The 23,307-nt window shown below is 44.9% G+C and overlaps 1 protein-coding gene across 1 annotated transcript in view; it reads left to right on the forward strand.

Annotated features, from left to right (window-relative positions):
• The window catches only part of LOC115128819 (electrogenic aspartate/glutamate antiporter SLC25A13, mitochondrial), a 106,971-nt gene that overhangs the window by 81,694 nt on the left and 1,970 nt on the right, over positions 1 to 23,307 (forward strand). Inside the window, 5 exon segments of the mRNA XM_065017970.1 lie at positions 3,882 to 4,026; positions 12,007 to 12,141; positions 16,230 to 16,388; positions 16,670 to 16,760; positions 23,165 to 23,306. Of these exon segments, the coding sequence (XP_064874042.1) occupies positions 3,882 to 4,026; positions 12,007 to 12,141; positions 16,230 to 16,388; positions 16,670 to 16,760; positions 23,165 to 23,306 (672 nt within the window).

Genomic DNA, 23,307 nt, shown 5'->3' on the forward strand with positions numbered 1-23,307 from the left:
TTCTGAATGGTTAAGGGTTAAGGTTTGGGATAGAGTTAAACATTAAGTTTAGGCATTCATTCTGAATGGTTAAGATAAGGGTTAAGGTTTGGGATAGAGTTAAACATTAAGTTTAGGCGTTCATTCTGAATGGTTAAGATAAGGGTTAAGGTTTGGGATAGAGTTAAACATTAAGTTTAGCCGTTCATTCTGAATGGTTAAGGGTTAAGGTTTGGGATAGAGTTAAACATTAAGTTTAGGCATTCACTCTGAATGGTTAAGGGTTAAGGTTTGGGATAGTGTTAAACATTAAGTTTAGGCGTTCATTCTGAATGGTTAAGTTAAGGTTTGGGATAGAGTTAAAACAATGAGTGTCTACCACTGGGATTGAACATGTGACCTTTGGTCCTGGAGTCACGGGATTCCCCCCATCTGCCACCCTTGTCCACAATGCTGTAGCAAAACCCAAAACTTGATGGTAATAGTCCTCACTGTTGGCCCTAGTGGCTGGTTTTGAAGGCATTTCCCGACGTCCTCAGGACATGGACAGACGTCCAATTTCAAAGTCAATCTTGAGCGATCTGGCTGATGTGTGCACACACACAAACACACAGAAACACACACACACAGAAACACAAACACACAGAAACACACACATAGAAACACACCCACACTGTGGATGTAGTGCTGGAGCGTGTCTGAGGTTCTGACTCTCAAACCCCCTCAGGGGATCACCTTGCCTTGTAATTACCTGGGAATTATCAGCGCGCCACCGACTGTCTCACTCTGTAATCAAATCTCTCCCTCTTTCTGTCTCTCTCCCTCTCTCTTTTTATGTTTCTTTCTCTGTCTCTCTCTCTCTGTCTGTCTGTTTCTCTCTTGCTCTCTGTCGCCCTCTGTCTCTCTCCATCTCTCTCCCTCTTTCTCTCTCTCCCCCCTGACAGACGTGTCTGTTGTTCTGTCTGTCAGACCTAATTGTGCGGTGGTTTCTCTAACCTGTTGTTGCTCTCTTTAACATTCAGAAATCTCCCAATTAGTGTCCAATTGATGTGAGCGAGAGCGTTGGCTGCTCAAGAGGCCCTATTTTCAGTTAATCATCTCTGTGTCCAACGGCCCGGTAATAAATGCATTGCTATTAGAGGGTCGCTGTAATCAACTATGAAATATCATTTTCCACAGAAATAAATAGTGATAAATTTGTACCTGTGAGTCGTTAGAATGAAGAATCGGCCCCTACTATTCAATGCCTCTCTTTTAGTTCCGGAAGGGAAATGTTGGTCAGTTCTGCGCCACTATTTAATGTACTACTCCCTTCAATGGGGCGATTATGATCTCTCCCTCAAAATATGGGAACATTTACTTACGAATTTGGGGGCGGCTGTTAAAAAACGCACAAGGTTGCACATTCAGATTGGGGTACTCATTTGATAGCCTTCCCGTAAGATAGAGGGGACACACGCAATTACACATGAATAATTCACAGCAAAGGAGGGGGGAGAGAAAAGTACAACAAACAGTACATGCCCTATTTAATGGCAGGGAAGGACTCCATGGAAACAGATTTCTATCTAATTGCACTGTGCCACTTTTCAGCCATGGTATCCAGGGGCAACTAGTGTGAGAGAGAGAGACTGTTCCTGAATGGTTGCTGCCTTCCCGGCTAACTATGTCCCGGCTCTCCCTCTTCGTGCCGAGACAAAGTTAGCTACTTTAGCTGCTTATTTAAAATTATTCTTTATTTAACCTTTATTTAACCAGGCAAGTCAATTAAGAACAAATTCCTATTTAGAATGATGCAAGATGGAAAAGGCCTCCTGCTGGGCCGGAGGCTAGGATTAACAAATAAAATGAATGTAGACAAAACACAACAAGAGAGACACACACCATCACAGTCTATAAAGAGAGACCTAAGACACAACATGGTATCAACAACATGACAACAACACAAAATGGTTGCATCACAAAATGACAACAGCACAACAGGGTATCAACACAACATGACAACAGCACAACATGGAATCAACACAACAGGACAACAGCACAACATGGTATCAACACAATAGGACAACTGCACAACATGGAATCAACACAACATGACAACAGCACAACAGGGTATCAACACAACATGACAACAGCACAACATGGAATCAACACAACATGACAACAGCACAACAGGGTATCAACACAACATGACAACAGCACAACATGACAACAGCACAACATGGTATCAACAAAACATGACAACAGCACAACATGGTATCAACACAACATGACAACAGCACAACATGGTAACAGCACAACATGGTATCAACACAACATGACAACAGCACAACATGAGAACAGCACAACATGGTATCAACACAACATGACAACAGCACAACATGGTAACAGCACAACATGGTAACAGCACAACATGGTATCAACACAACATAACAATAGCACAACATGGTAGCAGCACAACATGACAACAGCACAACATGGTAGCAGCACAACATAACAATAGCACAACATGACAACAGCACAACATAACAATAGCACAACATGACAACAGCACAACATGGTAGCAGCACAACATGGTAGCAGCACAACAACATAACAATAGCACAACATGACAACAGCACAACATGATAGCAGCACAACATGACAATAGCACAACATGGTAGCAGAACAACATAACAATAGCACAACATGACAACAGCACAACATGGTAGCATAACAATAGCACAACATGGTAGCAGCACAACATGACAACAGCACAACATGGTAGCAGCACAACATGACAACAGCACAACATGGTAGCAGCACAAACATGGAAAAGACAACAGTCATTGCCACACCGCACCCCCAGCTCCAGATACCGTAGCTGTGCATGAAAGCTGTGCCGACCTTGAAGCTCTCTGAGAAGAACCTGTCTGGGCCTGTGGCTGGGGTTTTTATCTCCAGTACCAGGTATACAGTTGGAGCGTTGTGGAGACAGAACCCCTCAGGCAGGGTGCAACTGAAGACGGATGGTTCAGAGACTACAGACACACTGGGAGCCTGTCTACAGTGACCACCCATTACTGACAGACCTAGGAGCCAGTCTACAGTGAACACCCATTACTGACAGACCTAGGAGCCAGTCTACAGTGACCACCCATTACTGACAGACCTGGGAGACAGTCTACAGTGACCACCCATTACTGACAGACCTGGAAGCCAGTCTACAGTAAACACCCATTACTAACAGACCTGGGAGCCAGTCTACAGTGACCACCCATTACTGACAGACCTGGAAGCCAGTCTACAGTAAACAACCATTACTAACAGACCTGGGAGCCAGTCTACAGTGACCACCCATTACTGACAGACCTGGAAGCCAGTCTACAGTGAACACCCATTACTGACAGACCTAGGAGCCAGTCTACAGTGACCACCCATTACTGACAGACCTAGGAGCCAGTCTACAGTAAACACCCATTACTAACAGACCTAGGAGCCAGTCTACAGTGAACACCCATTACTGACAGACCTAGGAGCCAGTCTACAGTAAACACCCATTACTAACAGACCTGGGAGCCAGTCTACAGTAAACACCTATCACAGCCAGTGTAGCCTATGTGAACTGTCCTGTGTGTGTATGACATTAGTCAGACCTGTGATGTCCCTATCAGGGCACCATCGGTGTACGCTGATGGTTACCCTCTGTTACATACTGTAGCTCCAGTGGTCACTTATAGCCCATTCTCTTACCCTCTGTTACATACTGTAGCTCCAGTGGTCACTTATAGCCCATTCTCTTACAGCTGTTTTACAAAAAGATTCCCCTTGTGCTGCTGCTAATCCAGGTTTCACGAATCACTATTCCGTTAATCCCCACTTTGTGTGTGTTTCCGTGTGTGTGTGTTTGTGTGTGTGTCCAGGCGGGTGGATCCCAGGTGATCTTCACCAACCCTCTGGAGATTGTGAAGATCCGCCTACAGGTGGCTGGAGAGATCACCACCGGCCCCCGTGTCAGCGCCATATCTGTCATCAAGGACCTGGGTTTCTTTGGTCTCTACAAGGCAGGTCCTCCTGTACACTACTACACTAAGTACTGTATTAAAAGACAGGGACTATTAGGTCACAGCTGTACTCAAACACTAATTTTAGCAATTTTCTACAGTCTACATGTCTATTCTGATACTTTTGGTTTCTGCCTCTCTTAGCACTTCACTAGCACTACGCAGCGTTCTCCCCAGTCCTCTACGCAGCGTTCTCCCCAGTCCTCTCCTCAGCGTTCTCCCCAGTCCTCTCCTCAGCATTCTCCCCAGTCCTCTCCTCAGCGTTCTCCCCAGTCCTTTCCTCAGCGTTCTCCCCAGTCCTCTACGCAGCGTTCTCCCCAGTCCTCTACGCAGCGTTCTCCCCAGTCCTCTACACAGCGTTCTCCCCAGTCCTCTCCTCAGCGTTCTCCCCAGTCCTTTCCTCAGCGTTCTCCCCAGTCCTCTACGCAGCGTTCTCCCCAGTCCTCTCCTCAGCGTTCTCCCCAGTCCTCTACACAGCGTTCTCCCCAGTCCTCTCCTCAGCGTTCTCCCCAGTCCTTTCCTCAGCGTTCTCCCCAGTCCTCTACGCAGCGTTCTCCCCAGTCCTCTACGCAGCGTTCTCCCCAGTCCTCTCCTCAGCGTTCTCCCCAGTCCTCTCCTCAGCGTTCTCCTCAGTCCTCTACGCAGCGTTCTCCCCAGTCCTCTCCTCAGCGTTCTCCCCAGTCCTCTACTTAGCGTTCTCCCCAGTCCTCTCCTCAGTGTTCTCCCCAGTCCTCTACTTAGCGTTCTCCCCAGTCCTCTACTTAGCGTTCTCCCCAGTCCTCTCTGCAGCGTTCTCCCCAGTCCTCTACTTAGCGTTCTCCCCAGTCCTATCTGCAGCGTTCTCCCCAGTCCTCTACTTAGCGTTCTCCCCAGTCCTCTACTTAGCGTTCTCCCCAGTCCTCTACACAGCGTTCTCCCCAGTCCTCTCCTCAGCGTTCTCCCCAGTCCTCTCCTCAGCGTTCTTCCCAGTCCTCTCCTCAGCGTTCTCCCCAGTCCTCTACGCAGCGTTCTTCCCAGTCCTCTACGCAGCGTTCTCCCTAGTCCTCTACTTAGCGTTCTCCCCAGTCCTCTACTTAGCGTTCTCCCCAGTCCTATCTGCAGCGTTCTCCCCAGTCCTCTACTTAGCGTTCTCCCCAGTCCTCTACGCAGCGTTCTCCCCAGTCCTCTCCTCAGCGTTCTCCCCAGTCCTCTCCTCAGCGTTCTCCCCAGTCCTCTACTTAGCGTTCTCCCCAGTCCTCTACTTAGCGTTCTCCCCAGTCCTCTCTGCAGCGTTCTCCCCAGTCCTCTGGGTGGGTGACACCTGGAGGGGGGTGGAGACAATCACAAAGACAGGTGAAACAGATCAGGGTGTGACAATAGCACACTTCAGACAACCATGGTGAATGTTACTGATAGATCAAATGTTACAATGATAAAATGTTTGATATCATTTTTGAAGATTCTGATGGTTGTTAAAAGTGGAAGCTGACAATATTACTGTTATATCAACGCTCTCATCTCTCCCGTTTAGGAACTCTAAATCGCTTTTGCACAGTAGGCATCATTTCACTTGCCGATAATGTTGCATACAACGTTTAAAAGGTCTATTATTATCATTGAACACAATCAAAGTTAATATAAGCCCTAAATGCCTTCAATTGCCCAATTTATAGACAGGTCCAATTTAGCCCTCTTTTTTAACAATGTGATATTGCGCTCCAAGAGAACTTGAAATAACATGTCGGTAATTAAATAATCGAAATAAAAACATGTTTATTTATTAGCCTAGTGTCTATAAATATTGAGGCATATCATGTGAAATAGGCCTTGTGAAATAATTGTAAAAAGCAAAGATACTGTTCCATGTAGGTCTAGATTATTTATGGATTAATCATGTAGAAATATCAAAACATTTTTTCAACTCTAAAGCAATTGCATGTGCTGCAGGAACCGCTGACTGACTGCCTTTTTCTATGATCAAGGCACCTGCTGGTAACTCTTAACTGGTTAGGACAGCTCACGACGTCTCCTAAATATGTCGACTAGATGGGACTCTTATGACTAAAGAGGCTTGGATGCATAGCTTTTATTTTGACCAATAAGAGTAGGAGTTTAATGTCTCTATTCTTATCACTTTTTCTACTCTGAGACGTTTTGTGGATAGCAGGTGTTATTTTAGAACTACCGTGGATAGCAGGTGTTATTTTAGAACTACCGTGGATAGCAGGTGTTATTTTAGAACTACCGTGGATAGCAGGTGTTATTTTAGAACTACCGTGGATAGCAGGTGTTATTTTAGAACTACCGTGGGTCATTCTCTTTATAGAGAGGTTGCTTTTTAAAAGGGCACCGATGATCAGTGTCTTTGATGCACAAAGCCTTTTAAAGAGATCTGATTTAGGCTTTTGTCACTTGTTAAAACTGTGGGTTTTAACACTTTTTTGGGGTTTCATTTAAATGAAAGCTTTAAAAACATTTTAAAAAGCTCCAGGTCCTTTATCCAGAGCTTGCAGATTCTACCCCTTTCTCTTTCTGTGGCAAAGTTTCAGTTCAATTTCTTCCCAGGTCCTTCCCATGACAGTTGTCTGTGTTTGTCAATCAGTGTGTGTGTGTGTGTGTGTGTGTGTGAGAGAGAATGCTGAACCTGGTGCCTCCACTTGTCTTTGTCTGTGTGTCTGTGTGTGTGTGTATGCGCACAAATGTGAATATGTTTGCGTCTATAGTATGTCTGCTCCATTATGTCTATAAGAATGCTGAATCCGGTATGACAGTGGTGGTGCCTCCTCTAGTCCTCCCCTGTGTCTGTGTCTCCTGTCCTGCTTCTGAGACAATGTGCATTCAGAGTGAGGAAGAGGGCCGGGAGGGAGGACTAGCGAGCTCCAGACGGGCTGGCTCCTCAGGGCTGTGCCCAGGCACAGAGCACCCTTTGTTAGGCTAATTACCCTCCCCCTCAGCCTCTCTCTCTCTCTCTCTCTGCCTCTTCCTGCTACCTACCTCCGCTCTGCTGCTGGAGGGGCTGACTGACTGACTGACTGACTGACTGACTGACTGACTGACTGACTGACTGACTGACTGGCTGACTGAATGGCTGACTGACTGAATGGCTTTATCAAGACAAACCTATTCACTCATATAAACACATACCTGTATGTACTCCAGTGCTCATACACACAGGCATTCAGATAGGTCTAAGGAGATCGTCTAAGGCACAGCATCTCAGTGCTAGAGGAGTCACTACATACCCTGATTTGATCCCAGGCTGTATCACAACTGGCCATGATTGGGAGTCCCATAGGGCGGCACACAATTGGCCCGGGGTCTGGCCGTGGCAGGCCGTCACTGTAAAATAAGAATTTGTTCTTAACTGACTTGCCTAGTTAAATAAAGGTTAAATATATATATTTTTTAAGCATACTAACAATTAATCATACTATATACACTGTCGTGTCTTTACTATCATTAACTGAAGACTTGTAGTTTTTATCAAAGATTCTCTGTAATTAGTTACTACGCGATCAACTGTTTAATCACGTAACTAATTAACTAGGAAGTCGGTGCACCAAGGAAAAATATTCAGATTACAAAGTTATCATTTCCTAAAATAACTTTTCAGATATTTTATCTGATCAATTAGTCTTCGAATTAATGAATTATTTACTTTACCTCACGTTAGTCTCATTCCAAACATCGTAAATTGTTGGTTATCTGCACAAACCCAGTCTTCACTATGAGTCATCCATACATCAATTGTCTTAAATAATTTATTTATTACTAACTAATTCACAGGAATGCATAAACAAACAAGGTAAATGTGGTTACAGGAAATGATAGGAGAATGTGCTCTAGTGGGCTAAACCGGCATGGCGGCTTGTTAGACAAAAAGGGGAAGTGGGGGTCGACTAAGAAGTCACTACAGAGTGATAATTATAACAATTGAAATGCTAATCCTTTGCACATGAACGCTCACTCATTCGGGAACAATTGCAATCAATATATATATTTACGCTCAGTGTGTCGTCTTGATCGCTGGTGAAAAGTTCATTGTCGTTCTTCGCGTTCAATGATACTGAATTCCTAGCTGCAGACTAGTAATTAATATCAAAGACTTGTTCTTATTCTGTCGGTATCGATAGTCTAAGAGTTCAACCACGTGGTATGGTTAAAAGATTCAGCAATGGTCTACAACCTTTGTCCTCCTAATGGAGAAAAACATGGTCTGCAACCTTTAGCCATCTCGTAATTGAGGTAAGCTCGGTCTGCTGATCGAAAATCCGAGTGGGATTTTTATTCGGAATGGCAGAAAAGGCTGTCCCAGGATGTCTGACCCCAACTTGGCTCAGGGGTGGTCCTCTGATTTAGCTCAAATCCAATTCCCTTTTTGAGTTTTCCTTCATTAAACAGTCCAAAATCACATTGTAAAATTGTGTAAACAGTATCATACTCACTCATTCATCTTATACAACAATTAGATGTAAACCTCATATCTGAGGCTATTATATAAACAGCGTTATGGTAATGTGGCCACACCGTCTCCCATGAGCTTCCCCAAGTTGTGACAAACGGACCAGTTCGTAGCTGGATTCTTCACCGATCTTTTATACTTTCTCCGGAACATGAAATTTGTTCGTACCTCAAGTTCTGTGAGGTGGAAGGATTTCCTTTGTTCTACATGAAAATCTACTCTCTCTCTACTGTGTGGCCATGTGGCAGGGTCTTCTCAGGAATTTACGACGTCTCTCTGACCACAGCAACCTAGTTGAAGGAGGCAAGGGGGAGGCAGGGAGATGGGGATGTGCTTGCTATACCCAAAGAGGCCAACGGCATGACAACACCATGTACTATCCCTCATTCATAGCCATATACAGAAGGAGATACATACTGTGTATTATGTACAGTTGAAGTCGGAAGTTTACACCTTAGCCAAGTACATTTCAACTCAGTTGTTTAAAAATTCCTGAAATTTAATCAGAGTAAAAATTCCCTGTCTTAGGTCAGTTAGGACCACCACTTTATTTTAAGAATGTTAAATGTCAGAATAATAGTAGAGAGAATGATTTATTTCATATTTTATTTCATTCATCACATTCCCAGTGGGTCAGAAGTTTACATACAGTCAATTAGTATTTGGTAGCATTGCCTTTAAATGGTTTAACTTGGGTCAAATGTTTTGGGTAGCCTTCCACAAGTTTCCCACAATAAGTTGGGGGAATTTTGGCCCATTCCTCCTGACAGAGCTGGTGTAACTGAGTCAGGTTTGAAGGCCTCCTTGATCGCACACGCTTTTTCAGTTCTGCCCACACATTTTCTATGGGATTGAGGTTAGGGCTTTGTGATGGCCACTCCAATACCTTGACTTTGTTGTCCTTAAGCCATTTTGTCACAACTTTGGAAGTATGCTTGGGGTCATTGTCCATTTGGAAGACCCATTTTTGACCAAGCTTTAACTTTAACTGATGTCTTGAGATTATATATCCACCTAATTTTCCAGCCTCATGATGCCATCTATTTTGTGAAGAGCACCAGTCCCTCCTGCAGCAAAGCACCCCCACAACATGATGCTGCCACCCCGTGCTTCACGGTTGGGATGGTATTCATCGGCTTGCAAGGCTCCCCCTTTTTCCTCCGAACATAACGATGGTTATTACATAACATAACGATGGCTTTTTTATGGCTGTTTTGGAGCAGGGGCTTCTTCCTTGCTGAGCGGCCTTTCAGGTAATGTCAATATAGGACTTGTTTTACTGTGGATATAGATACTTTTGTACCTGATTCCTCCAGCATCTTCACACGGTCCTTTGCTGTTGTTCTGGGATTGATTTGCACTTTTCGCACCGAAGTACATTCATCTCTAGGAGACAGAACTCGTCTCCTTCCTGAGCGGTATGATGGCTGCGTGGTCCCATGGTGTTTATACTTGTATACTATTGTTTGTACAGATGAACGTGGTACCTTCAGGTGTTTGGAAATTTCTCCCAAGGATGAACCAGACTTGTGGAGGTGCACAATTTTCTTCTGAGGTCTTGGCTGATTTCCCATGATGTCAAGCAAAGAGGCACTGAGTTTGAAGGTAGGCCTTGAAATACATCCACAGGTACACCTCCAATTGACTCAAATGATGTCAATTAGCCTATCAATTAGCCTATATCAGCTTCTAAAGCCATGATATAATTTTCTGGAATTTCCCAAGCTCTTTAAAGGCACAGTCAACTTAGTCCAGTGGGTCAACTTCTGACCTACTGGAATTGTGATACAGTGAATTATAAGTGAAATAATCTGTCTGTAAACAATTGTTAGAAAAATTACTTGCGTCATGCACAAATGTGTCCTAACCGACTTGCCAAAACTATAGTTTGTTCACAAGAAATTTGTGGAGTGGTTGAAAAACAAGATTTAATGTCTCAAACCTAAGTGTATGTAAACTTCCGACTTCAACTGTAGGTATACATTGTCATGCATTCACACAGGTCTGTCACCTCAACTCTTGGCCTGACCATACTTCAGAAAAAGAAGAAACAAGGCATAATAGATTATGGATAAAGTATAATCACATGAATCACAGTATAATCACAGTAGATTCACATGAATCACAGAATAATTACAGTAGATTCACATGAATCACAGTAGAATCATAGTAGATTCACATGAATCACATAATCCCTCTCCAGCCTCAGCAGGCACAAGGACGAGCCTGTCTGTGAATGTGAACCAGGGCCCTGGCGATAGTATCTGCAGCTTTTCAGCAGGCAGTCTGGCATGGCGGCCCTGGTGGGGAGGGGAGAATGAAGCAAAGCCTTTGAGGACAGCAGAGATACCTGTATAGGGAGGTATCTGTGCAAACTGTGTATGAGTGGTAGGATTAACCCCAGCAGTTAAATGAAGCCTGTCTAAAGCACTTCTCCTGGCAGCGTCCCAATTGGCAACCTATTCCTATATATTGTGTACTACTTTTGACCAGGGCCCAAAGGGAACCCATATAGGGCTCTGGTCTGGTAGTGTACCATGTAGGGAGTAGGATTCCATTTGGGATGCAACCTGGCTTTAAACTACTCTGTTGAAGGGAGAACCCTTCCTTTTCCCTTCCCCTGCCTCAACCCCACCTGGATGGCAGCCAAGGGGGGGAATAAGATGAAACGTAATCTGGTTGAAGATATGGCTTTGTTTACAGTGACGGACAGAAGCAATCTTCCTCTTCTTTTCCTGATGTCTCATCTTTTACTCTCTCTTCATCTCTCTTGTTCTCTCTCTCGCCCTCTCTCTCTTTGTTTCTCTTGCCCTCTCTCTCTCTCTCTCTCTCTCTCTCTCTCTCTCTCTCTCTCTCACACACACACACTCTCGTCTCACCAAAGCAGGAGAAGAGAAGTGAGGAGAGTTGATGAGTTGTAGCGAAGGGCCCAGAGTTTTCCTTGGTCAGGTCACATGGTCAGCAGGAAACACTCCTAGCCCTAGTGATGTGTAAGGTACCGGCTTTTCAAACACAGAGGGGCAGGAACAGAAACCAGTCTTAGACATTTTGTGGTTAGAACTCTCGGAAATAAAACCACAAGCTATGCTATGATAAATGATGTTCCCATGGAACTGGAAAAATCAAGACTGTTGAAGGTAACATCTTTCCAACCAATAAAACATGTTTATTTATGGTATATTTTCAAAATCAGGGATGGAAAGAGGAAAAGTGTTACAGTACTCTGAGTCCTCCTCAAAGAATGTTTGTGTCTCTTACGAAACTTATTTTCTCTCCCTCCCACCTTTTCAATTCAGTTCAATAATTCTCTCCCTCCCACCTTTTCTCTCCCTCCCTTGTCTCCCCTCCTCTTTTTTCACCCCCTCCTTTTTTCTTTCTCACTGTCTTCCCCCTTGCTCTCCCTCTTTCTCTCTCTCCCTCCCTTCTTGTCTCCCTCTTCCTCTATTTTGACTCCTCCTTGTTTCTCTGTCCTTCCCCTCTCAATCCCCCCTCTCTTTCCTCACACCTCTGTCTCTTCTGTATCTCTTTATCATCCACAGGGAGCCAAAGCCTGTTTCCTGCGAGACATACCTTTCTCAGCCATCTACTTCCCCTGCTATGCGCACGTCAAGGCCTACATGAGTGATGAGGATGGGAGGATCGGACCAGGCAAGCTGCTGTTTTCAGGGGCCATAGCAGGTAAGATACCATGTGGTTCAGACCCAGGGTCTTTTGAGAATTGTCTGACTCTGCCTGGTTCCCTCTTTCTGTCGTTCTTTCCCTCTCTCTCTGTATCTGTCTCGATCTCTCATTCTCTCGGCCTATATGATAAAGTATACATACACATCCAAAAACTTCAGGACAAATGAATAATACAAAAAATACAATGTTTTTCAACCATATTGGTCAATGACGATCAGAAGATGACGATTCAGAGGAAAGAAACAATACTGTTAAAATGCCACTATCACAAGCTAAATAAGGAACCATTCTTGGGGAAGCAGAAAACCATGCATGAGTGTCCCTGGTGGTTGGTGAGCCACCACATGGACCCCAGCCCAGAACCAAGGCCCCGGCTCCATCCCTCTAACCTCCATTCCTCCATCCCTCTATTCTTCCTTTCCCCCATACATCCTTCTAACCCTCCATCCTCCATCCCTCCAGCCTCCATCCCCCTAACCATCCCAACTTCCTGGCTCCAGGCCTAGGGCCCCAGTAGCCGCCGGCGACCGCAGGCTCAATCGTGGTCATTCCTAATTAGAGTGCTCAGTGATTGGCTGGGGTTTGGAGCTGAGCACTGAGGGAGAAGACAGAGCCCAGAGAGAGAGACCGCTTGCCTGCCTGCCAGCCAACAGGGTCGGGATGGGATGACTTTCCACTGCTAACATATAGGAACTGGCAGCCTGAGCTGTGTCCCAAATTGCACTCTATTCCCTACATAGTGTGTTACTTTTGACCAGGGCCCATAGGGTCCAATGTCTCTCTCTCTCTGGACCCATAAGGCTCTGGTCAAAAGTACAGAATAGGGTGTTAGTTGAGATACTACCTGTATCTTAGGAGTGAGGTGCTGAGGGAGGTGAGGATGGGACCTGTGTCAGCCATAAACAGATCTTACTCTCACAATACTGGAAACCCGGAGGAAAGGCATTCAACAGTTTTGATCCACAGTCTTACAAGTCTCTTTCTCCTCTTCATACACGAAAATATGATCTGGAGCGAGTTTGTAGGTTTAATATTTTTTATTGGAGGGGGTTTGTCTTAAAGAAAACAGTGTATAAAAAGACGAGCGCGGAAGCCAAGTCAGGGTGGTTTGGAACATCATAAGAAAAGGATAAATATTTATTTTGAATCCTGAGGGATATTGTTGGTCAGTACTGTAGTTCTGCTCTTCAGCACTGAGTGAGCAGCGAGCACGGCGCTTCATGGAAACTCATAGAAATTTTAAAAGACATTCCTACTCCCAATTTTCACCCTCCCTCTTATTTTGGTTATTCCCTCAACCGGGTCCGGGCGCTATGGTTTACAAACCTGAAATGCAGTTTATGATTTTGCATTTGCTCATAGCATTTATCACTCCTCTACATTTATCAGCATTTTTTTTCTCTACATTTTAAGCCTTTTTGGCAATTAGTGCTTAACAGTCCTTACACAGTCGGCGCAGGAAATTGAGTTACACGCTCAGTTTGGGTGGCATTATTTGCCAAGCAGACCCCCTGATCCCAATACACACTGCAGCGCTGGTCATCTCCTAATTCCTCCTCCTGCTCTTTCTCTCTCTCTCTCCCTATTTCTCGCTCTCGCTCTCTCTCGCTCTCTTTCTCTCTTTCAATGGCTGGAGACGAATATGGTTTCTACTGAGGTAACTTTGAGAGAAAGATTTAAGACTGCTCTCCATTCCTCTCCTGTGAAGGACATCAGTGCAGGTGGTCTCTTCAGCTCTCACAGTGGCAGTGAGTGAGTTGATCAGTGGTTGAATTGAATGGCTTGTTTAGACTGAAGACGTGCAGCTAGAAGTCTGTGTGACTGGCTGGTGAAGAGGCCGGTGATGGTAATGACCGTGCATGGAGATCGAAAGCAGCCATTGATGATTGAGGCCATTCATAGCTGAAGTGGCTGGAGAGAGCTGCCCGCATGGGGCCCCCAGTCACCAGTCACCGGCACGTGGGCCACCTTGTGGGTCCTTCTTCATTACTAGGTATTGTCTGTCCCTCCAATCTGAGGGGGAAAACCATGAACGTCCAATGCATTTTTTCTGATCGTAAATCACCTTCTGTAAGAAGGATCACTGGTCCTCATTCAGTTGACTCAAATTCAACTACGAATGAATTCTGTTTTGAAAGAGGCACAAAAGTTTACCAAACATGAGTTTGATAAGCCACAGGTGGAAATTCATAGAGTTAGATTATTAACTTTGTATAACCCAACAGTAGTAACGTATTCATTCAGATTCAGCAGTGATAGTGATGCAGGTTAGTACAGTGCCTTGCGAAAGTATTCGGCCCCCTTGAACTTTGCAACCTTTTGCCACATTTCAGGCTTCAAACATAAAGATATAAAACTGTATTTTTTTTGTGAAGAATCAACAACAAGTGGGACACAATCATGAAGTGGAACGACATTTATTGGATATTTCAAACTTTTTTAACAAATCAAAAACTGAAAAATTGGGTGTGCAAAATTATTCAGCCCCTTTACTTTCAGTGCAGCAAACTCTCTCCAGAAGTTCAGTGAGGATCTCTGAATGATCCATGTTGACCTAAATGACTAATGATGATAAATACAATCCACCTGTGTGTAATCAAGTCTCCGTATAAATGCACCTGCACTGTGATAGTCTCAGAGGTCCGTTAAAAGTGCAGAGAGCATCATGAAGAACAAGGAACACACCAAGCAGGTCCGAGATATTGTTGTGAAGAAGTTTAAAGCCGGATTTGGGTACAAAAAGATTTCCCAAGCTTTAAACATCCCAAGGAGCACTGTGCAAGCAATAATATTGAAATGGAAGGAGTATCAGACCACTGCAAATCTACCAAGACCTGGCCGTCCCTCTAAACTTTCAGCTCATACAAGGAGAAGACTGATCAGAGATGCAGCCAAGAGGCCCATGATCACTCTGGATGAACTGCAGAGATCTACAGCTGAGGTGGGAAACTCTGTCCATAGGACAACAATCAGTCGTATATTGCACAAATCTGGCCTTTATGGAAGAGTGGCAAGAAGAAAGCCATTTCTTAAAGATATCCATAAAAGTGTTGTTTAAAGTTTGCCACAAGCCACCTGGGAGACACACCAAACATGTGGAAGAAGGTGCTCTGGTCAGATGAAACCAAAATTTAACTTTTTGGCAACAATGCAAAACGTTATGTTTGGCGTAAAAGCAACACAGCTCATCACCCTGAACACACCATCCCCACTGTCAAACATGGTGGTGGCAGCATCATGGTTTGGGCCTGCTTTTCTTCAGCAGGGACAGGGAAGATGGTTAAAATTGATGGGAAGATGGATGGAGCCAAATACAGGACCATTCTGGAAGAAAACCTGATGGAGTCTGCAAAAGACCTGAGACTGGGACGGAGATTTGTCTTCCAACAAGACAATGATCCAAAACATAAAGCAAAATCTACAATGGAATGGTTCAAAAATAAACATATCCAGGTGTTAGAATGGCCAAGTCAAAGTCCAGACCTGAATCCAATCGAGAATCTGTGGAAAGAACTGAAAACTGCTGTTCACAAATGCTCTCCATCCAACCTCACTGAGCTCGAGCTGTTTTGCAAGGAGGAATGGGAAAAAATGTCAGTCTCTCGATGTGCAAAACTGATAGACATACCCCAAGCGACTTACAGCTGTAATCGCAGCAAAAGGTGGCGCTACAAAGTATTAACTTAAGGGGGCTGAATAATTTTGCACGCCCAATTTTTCAGTTTTTGATTTGTTAAAAAAGTTTGAAATATCCAATAAATGTCGTTCCAGTTCATGATTGTGTCCCACTTGTTGTTGATTCTTCACAAAAAAATACAGTAAAAAATACAATACGTATATCTTTATGTTTGAAGCCTGAAATGTGGCAAAAGGTCGCAAAGTTCAAGGGGGCCGAATACTTTCGCAAGGCACTGTATATTCACATCCATTCCTAATATCAATCAGTGAATCAAACTTTATTTATAGAGCACATTTCTCACAGGGGATGCATTTCAAAGTACTTAACAAATATAATAGTAAAAGGTGAGTTAATAGGTGATAAGTACTGTATCAGATGACTGCTGAGTGAGGCACTCTCTCCTTAGGCATGCCCGCGGCCTCCCTGGTGACCCCCGCCGACGTTATCAAGACCAGGCTACAAGTGGCGGCCCGTGCCGGCCAGACCACGTACACCGGTCTCGCTGACTGCTTCTGGAAGATTCTGAAGGAGGAGGGACCACGGGCCTTCTGGAAAGGAGCGGGAGGTATCACCATGTTTTTATTCATATCTGATGACGATGATGATGATGATAATGACGACGATTGATACAAATGACAACTGATTTTAACCCTTCATACAACAAATTGTTTAGTTTGAAATCCAGAACCTGTTTTGTGCAAAAATGTCACTCCTTGTACTATGTGTTTGGCATGAAAAGGAGTGGCAAGAAGTGGAATGTTAACACAAACAGACTGGTACCCAGGCTACTGTGGTGTAATAGTGAAACTGTGTTATTGAGCGTTGTGGTTTCTCCCTTTACTATAGCCCGAGTGTTCCGGTCCTCGCCCCAATTTGGGGTCACCCTGGTGACCTATGAACTCCTGCAGAGGTGGTTCTACATTGACTTTGGCGGACAGTAAGTCAGAACTCCTCCCTCTCCTAATCTTAAACTGAATGAAATGATCCTGGTATCAAGGCTCAGGAGAAGACCCAGATGCAGACAGTTTCGAAGTAACAAAAGTTTATTACAGAAACAGGGGGGCATGACAGAGGTCAGTAGTCCAGAGCAGAGTCCGAAAGGTACAGAACATTAGGCAGGCTCAGGGTCAGGGCAGGCAGAGGTCAGTAGTCCAGAGCAGAGTCCGAAAGGTACAGAACGTTAGGCAGGTTCAGGGTCAGGGCAGGCAGAGGTCAGTAGTCCAGAGCAGAGTCCGAAAGGTACAGAACGTTAGGCAGGTTCAGGGTCAGGGCAGGCAGAGGTCAATAATCCAGAGCAGGGTCCGAAAGGTACAGAACGTTAGGCAGGTTCAGGGTCAGGGCAGGCAGAGGTCAGTAATCCAGAGCAGAGTCCGAAAGGTACAGAACATTAGGCAGGTTCAGGGTCAGGGCAGGCAGAGGTCAGTAATCCAGAGCAGAGTCCAAAAGGTACAGAACATTAGGCAGGTTCAGGGTCAGGGCAGGCAGAGGTCAGTAATCCAGAGCAGAGTCCGAAAGGTACAGAACATTAGGCAGGTTCAGGGTCAGGGCAGGCAGAGGTCAATAATCCAGAGCAGAGTCCGAAAGGTACAGAACGTTAGGCAGGTTCAGGGTCAGGGCAGGCAGAGGTCAGTAATCCAGAGCAGAGTCCGAAAGGTACAGAACGTTAGGCAGGTTCAGGGTCAGGGCAGGCAGAGGTCAGTAATCCAGAGCAGAGTCCGAAAGGTACAGAGCGTTAGGCAGGTTCAGGGTCAGGGCAGGCAGAGGTCAGTAGTCCAGAGCAGAGTCCGAAAGGTACAGAACGTTAGGCAGGTTCAGGGTCAGGGCAGGCAGAGGTCAGTAATCCAGAGCAGAGTCCGAAAGGTACAGAACGTTAGGCAGGTTCAGGGTCAGGGCAGGCAGAGGTCAGTAATCCAGAGCAGAGTCCGAAAGGTACAGAACGTTAGGCAGGTTCAGGGTCAGGGCAGGCAGAGGTCAGTAATCCAGAGCAGAGTCCGAAAGGTACAGAACGTTAGGCAGGTTCAGGGTCAGGGCAGGCAGAGGTCAGTAATCCAGAGCAGAGTCCGAAAGGTACAGAACGTTAGGCAGGTTCAGGGTCAGGGCAGGCAGAGGTCAGTAATCCAGGGTGGTGTGACAAGGTACAGAACGGCAGGCAGGCTCAGGGTCAGGGCAGGCAGAATGGTCAAAAACCAGGAAAGCTAGAAAACAGGAAATTAAGAAAGACAGGCGCACGGGAAAAGCGCTGGTAGGTTTGACGAAACAAAACGAACTGGCAAACAGAGAACACAGGTATAAATATAATGGGGAAGATGGGCGACACCTGGAGGGGGGTGGAGACAAGCACAAATTCTGGTTGGGGTATGTACGTACAGTCACTGTGGGGAAGATGTCATCGATGCACTTATTGATGAAGCCAATGACTGATGTGGCGTATTCCTCAATGCCATTGGAGGAATCCCGGAAAATATTCCAGTCTGTGCTAGCAAAACAGTCCTGTAGCTTAGAATCTGCTTCATCTGACCACTTTTTTTATTGATCTAATCACTGGTGCTTCCTGCTTTAATTTTAGCTTGTAAGCAGGAATCAGGAGGATAGAATTATGGTCAGATTTTCCAAATGTAGGGCGAGGCAGAGCTTTGTATGCATGGAGTAAAGGTGGTCCAGAGTTTTTTTTCCCTCTGGTTGCACATTTAACATGCTGATCGAAATTTGGTAAAACTGATTTATGTTACCCTGCATTAAATTCCCCGGCTACTAGGAGCGCCACCTCTGGGTGAGCGTTTTCTTGTTGGCTTATGGCAGAATACAGCTCATTCAATGCTGCCTTAGTGCCAGCCTCTGACTGTGGTGGTATGTAAACAACTACGAAAAATACAGATGAAAACTCTAGGTAGTTAGTGTGGTCTACAGTTCATCATGAGATACTCTACCTCAGGCAAGCAATAACTCGAGACTTCCTTAGATTATGTGCACCAGCTGTTATTTGCAAAAATACCACAGCCCTTATCGTCTTATCAGACGCCGCTGTTCTATCCTGCCGGTGCAGTGTATAACCAGGCAGCTGTATGTTGATAGTGTCGTCGTTCAGCCACGTCTCTGTTTTTTTTATTTCACCTTTATTTAACCAGGTAGGCTAGTTGAGAACAGGTTCTCATTTACAACTGCGACCTGGCCAAGATAAAGCAAAGCAGTTCGACACATACAACAACACAGAGTTACACATGGAATAAACAAACACACAGTCAATAAATACAATAGAAAAAGTCTATATACAGTGTGTGCAAATGAGGTAGGATAAGGGGGGTGTGGCAATAAACAGGCCATAGTGGTGAAATTATTACAGTATGGCAAATTAAACACTGGGGTGACAGATGTGCAGAAGATGAGTGTGCAAGTAGCGGTACTGGGGTGCAAAGGAGCAAAATAAAATAAATAAATAACAATATGGTGATGAGGTAGTTGGATGGGCTATTTACAGATGGGCTATGTACAGGTGCAGTGATCTGTGAGCTGCTCTGACAGATGGAGCTTAAAGCTAGTGAGGGAGATATGAGTCTCCAGCTTCAGTGATTTTTGCAGTTTGTTCCAGTCATTGGCAGCAGAGAACTGGAAGGAAAGGTAGCCGAAGTAGGAATTGGCTTTGGGGGTGACCAGTGAAATATACCTGCTGGAGCGCATGCTTCGGGTGGGTGCTGCTATGGTGACCAGTGAGCTGAGATAAGGCGGGGCTTTACCTAGCAACGACTTATATTTGACCTGGAGCGAGTGGGTTTGGCGACGGATATGAAGCGAGGGCCAGGCAATGAGAGCATACATGCATTTGGCAGCATGAGTGAAGGAGGCTTTGTTGCGAAATAGGAAGCCGATTCTAGATTTCATTTTGGATTGGAGATGCTTAATGTGAGTCTGGAAGGATAGTTTACAGTCTAACCAGACATCTAGGTATTTGTAGTTGTCCACATATTCTAAGTCAGAACCGTCCAGAGTAGTGATGCTGGACGGTTGGGTAAGTGTGGGCAGCGATCGGTTGAAGAGCATGCATTTAGTTTTACTTGCATTTAAGAGCAGTTGGAGGCCACGGAAGGATAGTTGTATGGCATTGAAGCTCGTCTGGATGTTAGTTAAGACAGTGTCCAAAGAAGGGCCAGACATACAGAATTGTGTCGTCTGCGTAGAGGTGGATCAGAGAATCAACAGCAGCAAGAGCAACATCATTGATGTATACAGAGAAAAGAGTCGGCCCGAGGATTGAACCCTGTGGCATCCCCATAGAGACTGCCAGAGGTCTGGACAACAGGCCCTCCGATTTGACACACTGTCAGAGAAGTAGTTGTTGAACCAGGCGAGGCAGTCATTTGAGTCTGCCGATAAGAATGTGGTGATTGACTGTTGTAAACCAGGCCAATTGGCAAAATAGGTATAGTGGCCAGAGAATTTGTCTGATGGGCCTCTTAAGCTAACAGTCAGATGTGCTCTAGACAGACAGCGGGCCACGGCTAGCAGGCTAGCAGATGGGCTTAGCAAGGCTTGCTCCAGGCTAATTGGTTCTTGCTTCGGGACAGAGACGTTAGCCAGGAGTAGCCACTTGGATAGCAGCTTGCTATCTACGATGATACAGGTGAGAGAAAAAAAAGGTTCAGAGCTTGCGGTAGGAATCCGGAATCCAGTCAGATTTTCTCTGGTTTGAGTCGCGCTGTGCAAACTGGCGAGAGTTGTCCAGGCTAAAGGTATCTGATAACTGCTAGCAGTGGCTAGCTGACTACTAGCTAGTAGCAAGCTAGCTGGCATCTGTGAAGCATAAGATATTACAGTTTTGAATGTCCCGTGGGTAGTTTAATCTTCTGCATAGGTCATCTATTTTATTGTCCAAAGATAAACGTTTGCTACAGAATGGAAGGAAGTTGGAGTTTATTAGATTGCCTACGAATTCTCAGAAGGCAGCCCGTCCTCCGGCCCCTTTTTCTCCGCCTCATCTTCACGCAAATCATGGGGATCTGGGCCTGTTTCCGAGAAAGCAGTATATCGGCCTCATCGGACTCCGTGGTGAGTAATCGCAGTCCTGATATCCAGAAGTTATTTTCAGTCATAAGAGACGGTAGCGGCAACATTATGTAGAAAATAAGTCATTAATAAAGTAAGTTATAAACAACGCAATTTTTTTTTTTTCATTAAACAATCGGCTTGGGGCACGTAAAACGTCTGCCTTCTTCTCCAGTGCCATCTTACATCTGATATAAGACTAGAGTGATCAGCATTACTGAAGAAATTCAGCCTATCAGGTCGAATTAAATCAACATTTATTGGTCGCATACACAGATTTGCAGGTGTTATAGCGGGTGCAGCAAAAAGTAAAATGTCTCGCAAATACATTACAATTAAATAACAATCCAAGTAGGTATATTAGAGTGAGCACCTGTCAGAATGCAGAATATAAATAGGTGGTGTGCATAGACGGTATATCATTTGGAAAGAAAATGGTATCAGTATATTTATTTCCTTTTTCCGGGAGAAGAGATCAAGAGATTACACAGAGGGGAAACCGAATTTCTAAATGTACAAATGACTGTTTTACTAGGGGTTGAGAGCTATGTGTGCTGTGATACAGGCTATTACTGCACAGTAGTAGGTATTTTAGGATGAGCTATGTGGAGAATACAGTAGATACATACACAGTGAGTAAACAAAAGTATAGAAACAGAAGAGATTATGATCAGAGGTTAAGATCACTTTTATTGGTCAATTGCACACAAGGTCCACACACACACACACACACACACACACACACACACACACACACACACACACACAGGTTTTGGAGAGGTGCGGGGGGGCTGCCACACTAGGTGCCTGGGGAGCTGTTGTTGTGGGGGGTTAAGTGCCTTGCTCAAGGGCACAATGGCATCTAGGATTTGATAAAGCTTCCCTAACCGCCGACTCAGAATATGAGGCATTAGTTTCAAGGTGCAGGGCTAGTGATGGCCTGGCGATACAAGCTGCTTCTCAGTCTCTCGGTCCCAGCTCTGATGCACCTGTAAGTGTCTTACCACAAGATAAGACTGAGAAATACAGAAATGCAAATGTCATAGAAACATCCAGTCAGGATTGATAGCTTCTACTGACAGCTGCTGTGTGATACAAAATGATGGTAATTTCTAGCACCACTTTTCTACCAACCTTTCAACAGAGGGAGAGAGCTGTGAAACACCATAGGACTCTGGTCAAAAGCAGTGCACTATATAGAGAATAGGTTGCCATTTGGGACACAGACCATTATTTGGTGGGATGGACGTAACATTTCCTAAACTACAGGGCTACAGAGAGGGAAGCAGTGCAGAGAGAATCACTTTGACTTGGGATCTTTCTCTTTTCAGATTTTTGGGGTAGAAATGAGCTCATTTCCCCTGGAGGGGCAAATTGGTCACTCTTTAGAATGCACTAATGTTCCATTGACCAATAAGAGACAGAGACAGGAGGGTAAGGGGAGACTGTTAGGACAAGCATCACCAAATACATTCCATTCACTCATTATACTGTACATATAGTGGTACTGACAGAATGGTCAATACTCTATACTGTACATATAGTGGTACTGACAGAATGGTCAATACTCTATACTGTACATATAGTGGTACTGACAGAATGGTCAATATTCTATAATGTACATATAGTGGTACTGATAGAATGGTCAATATTCTATTCTATTGAAATTGGCATGGTATAATTGGTCCACCACCACCAACAACTCTTACTTACTAAACCAGGAAATCAAGAGATCCAGTATATTGGACTGTTTACAGCCCTTTGGAAAGTCAGAACAGCTTCCATTTATTATGCAAACCCCTATGTACTGTAAATATCCAATGTGCATACTGTGTTGTCTTCACAGACTGTGTTCAATGTGAATACTGTACTGCTGGATGGTGTAGTGTGGGTTTGAAATATGTTCCCTGTACATATTGGAAAGATATCACTGAAGGGAGTATGAAACCATTGTGGGATATTCATTTATTTCTGGTTCGTGTGCTCTGGGAAAAAATAGCCCTCTCGCCCAGTCTTAATATTCAACTAAGATGTTTATTTTTTGTGGTGGAGAATGTTTAATATAAAATCTCTCTCCTTCTCTTGTCCCTTCCACTTTCTGTTTCTCTTTTTTCGGTCTCTCTCTTTCTCTCCTCTCTCCTTTATCCTTTTCTCTCTCCCCCGTTCTCCTTCCCTTTCTGTCTCTCTCTTTCTCCTCCCTCCCGTTTTCTCTCATCCTCCCTCCCTCCCGCTCTCCTCGTCTCTCCCTGTACCTCCACCCCTCCCGCTCTCCTCGTCCTTCCCCGCTCTCTCTCCACACCACAGAAAGCCGTCTGGTTCGGAGCCGACTCCCAAGTCTCGCATCAGCCTGCCGGCGCCCAGCCCCGACCACATTGGAGGTTTCAGGTTGGCCGTGGCCACGTTCGCTGGCACCGAGAGCAAATTTGGACTCCATCTCCCAAGATACA

This window comes from Oncorhynchus nerka, linkage group LG4 (genome assembly GCF_034236695.1).
Source record: "Oncorhynchus nerka isolate Pitt River linkage group LG4, Oner_Uvic_2.0, whole genome shotgun sequence".
Lineage (NCBI taxonomy): Eukaryota > Metazoa > Chordata > Actinopteri > Salmoniformes > Salmonidae > Oncorhynchus > Oncorhynchus nerka.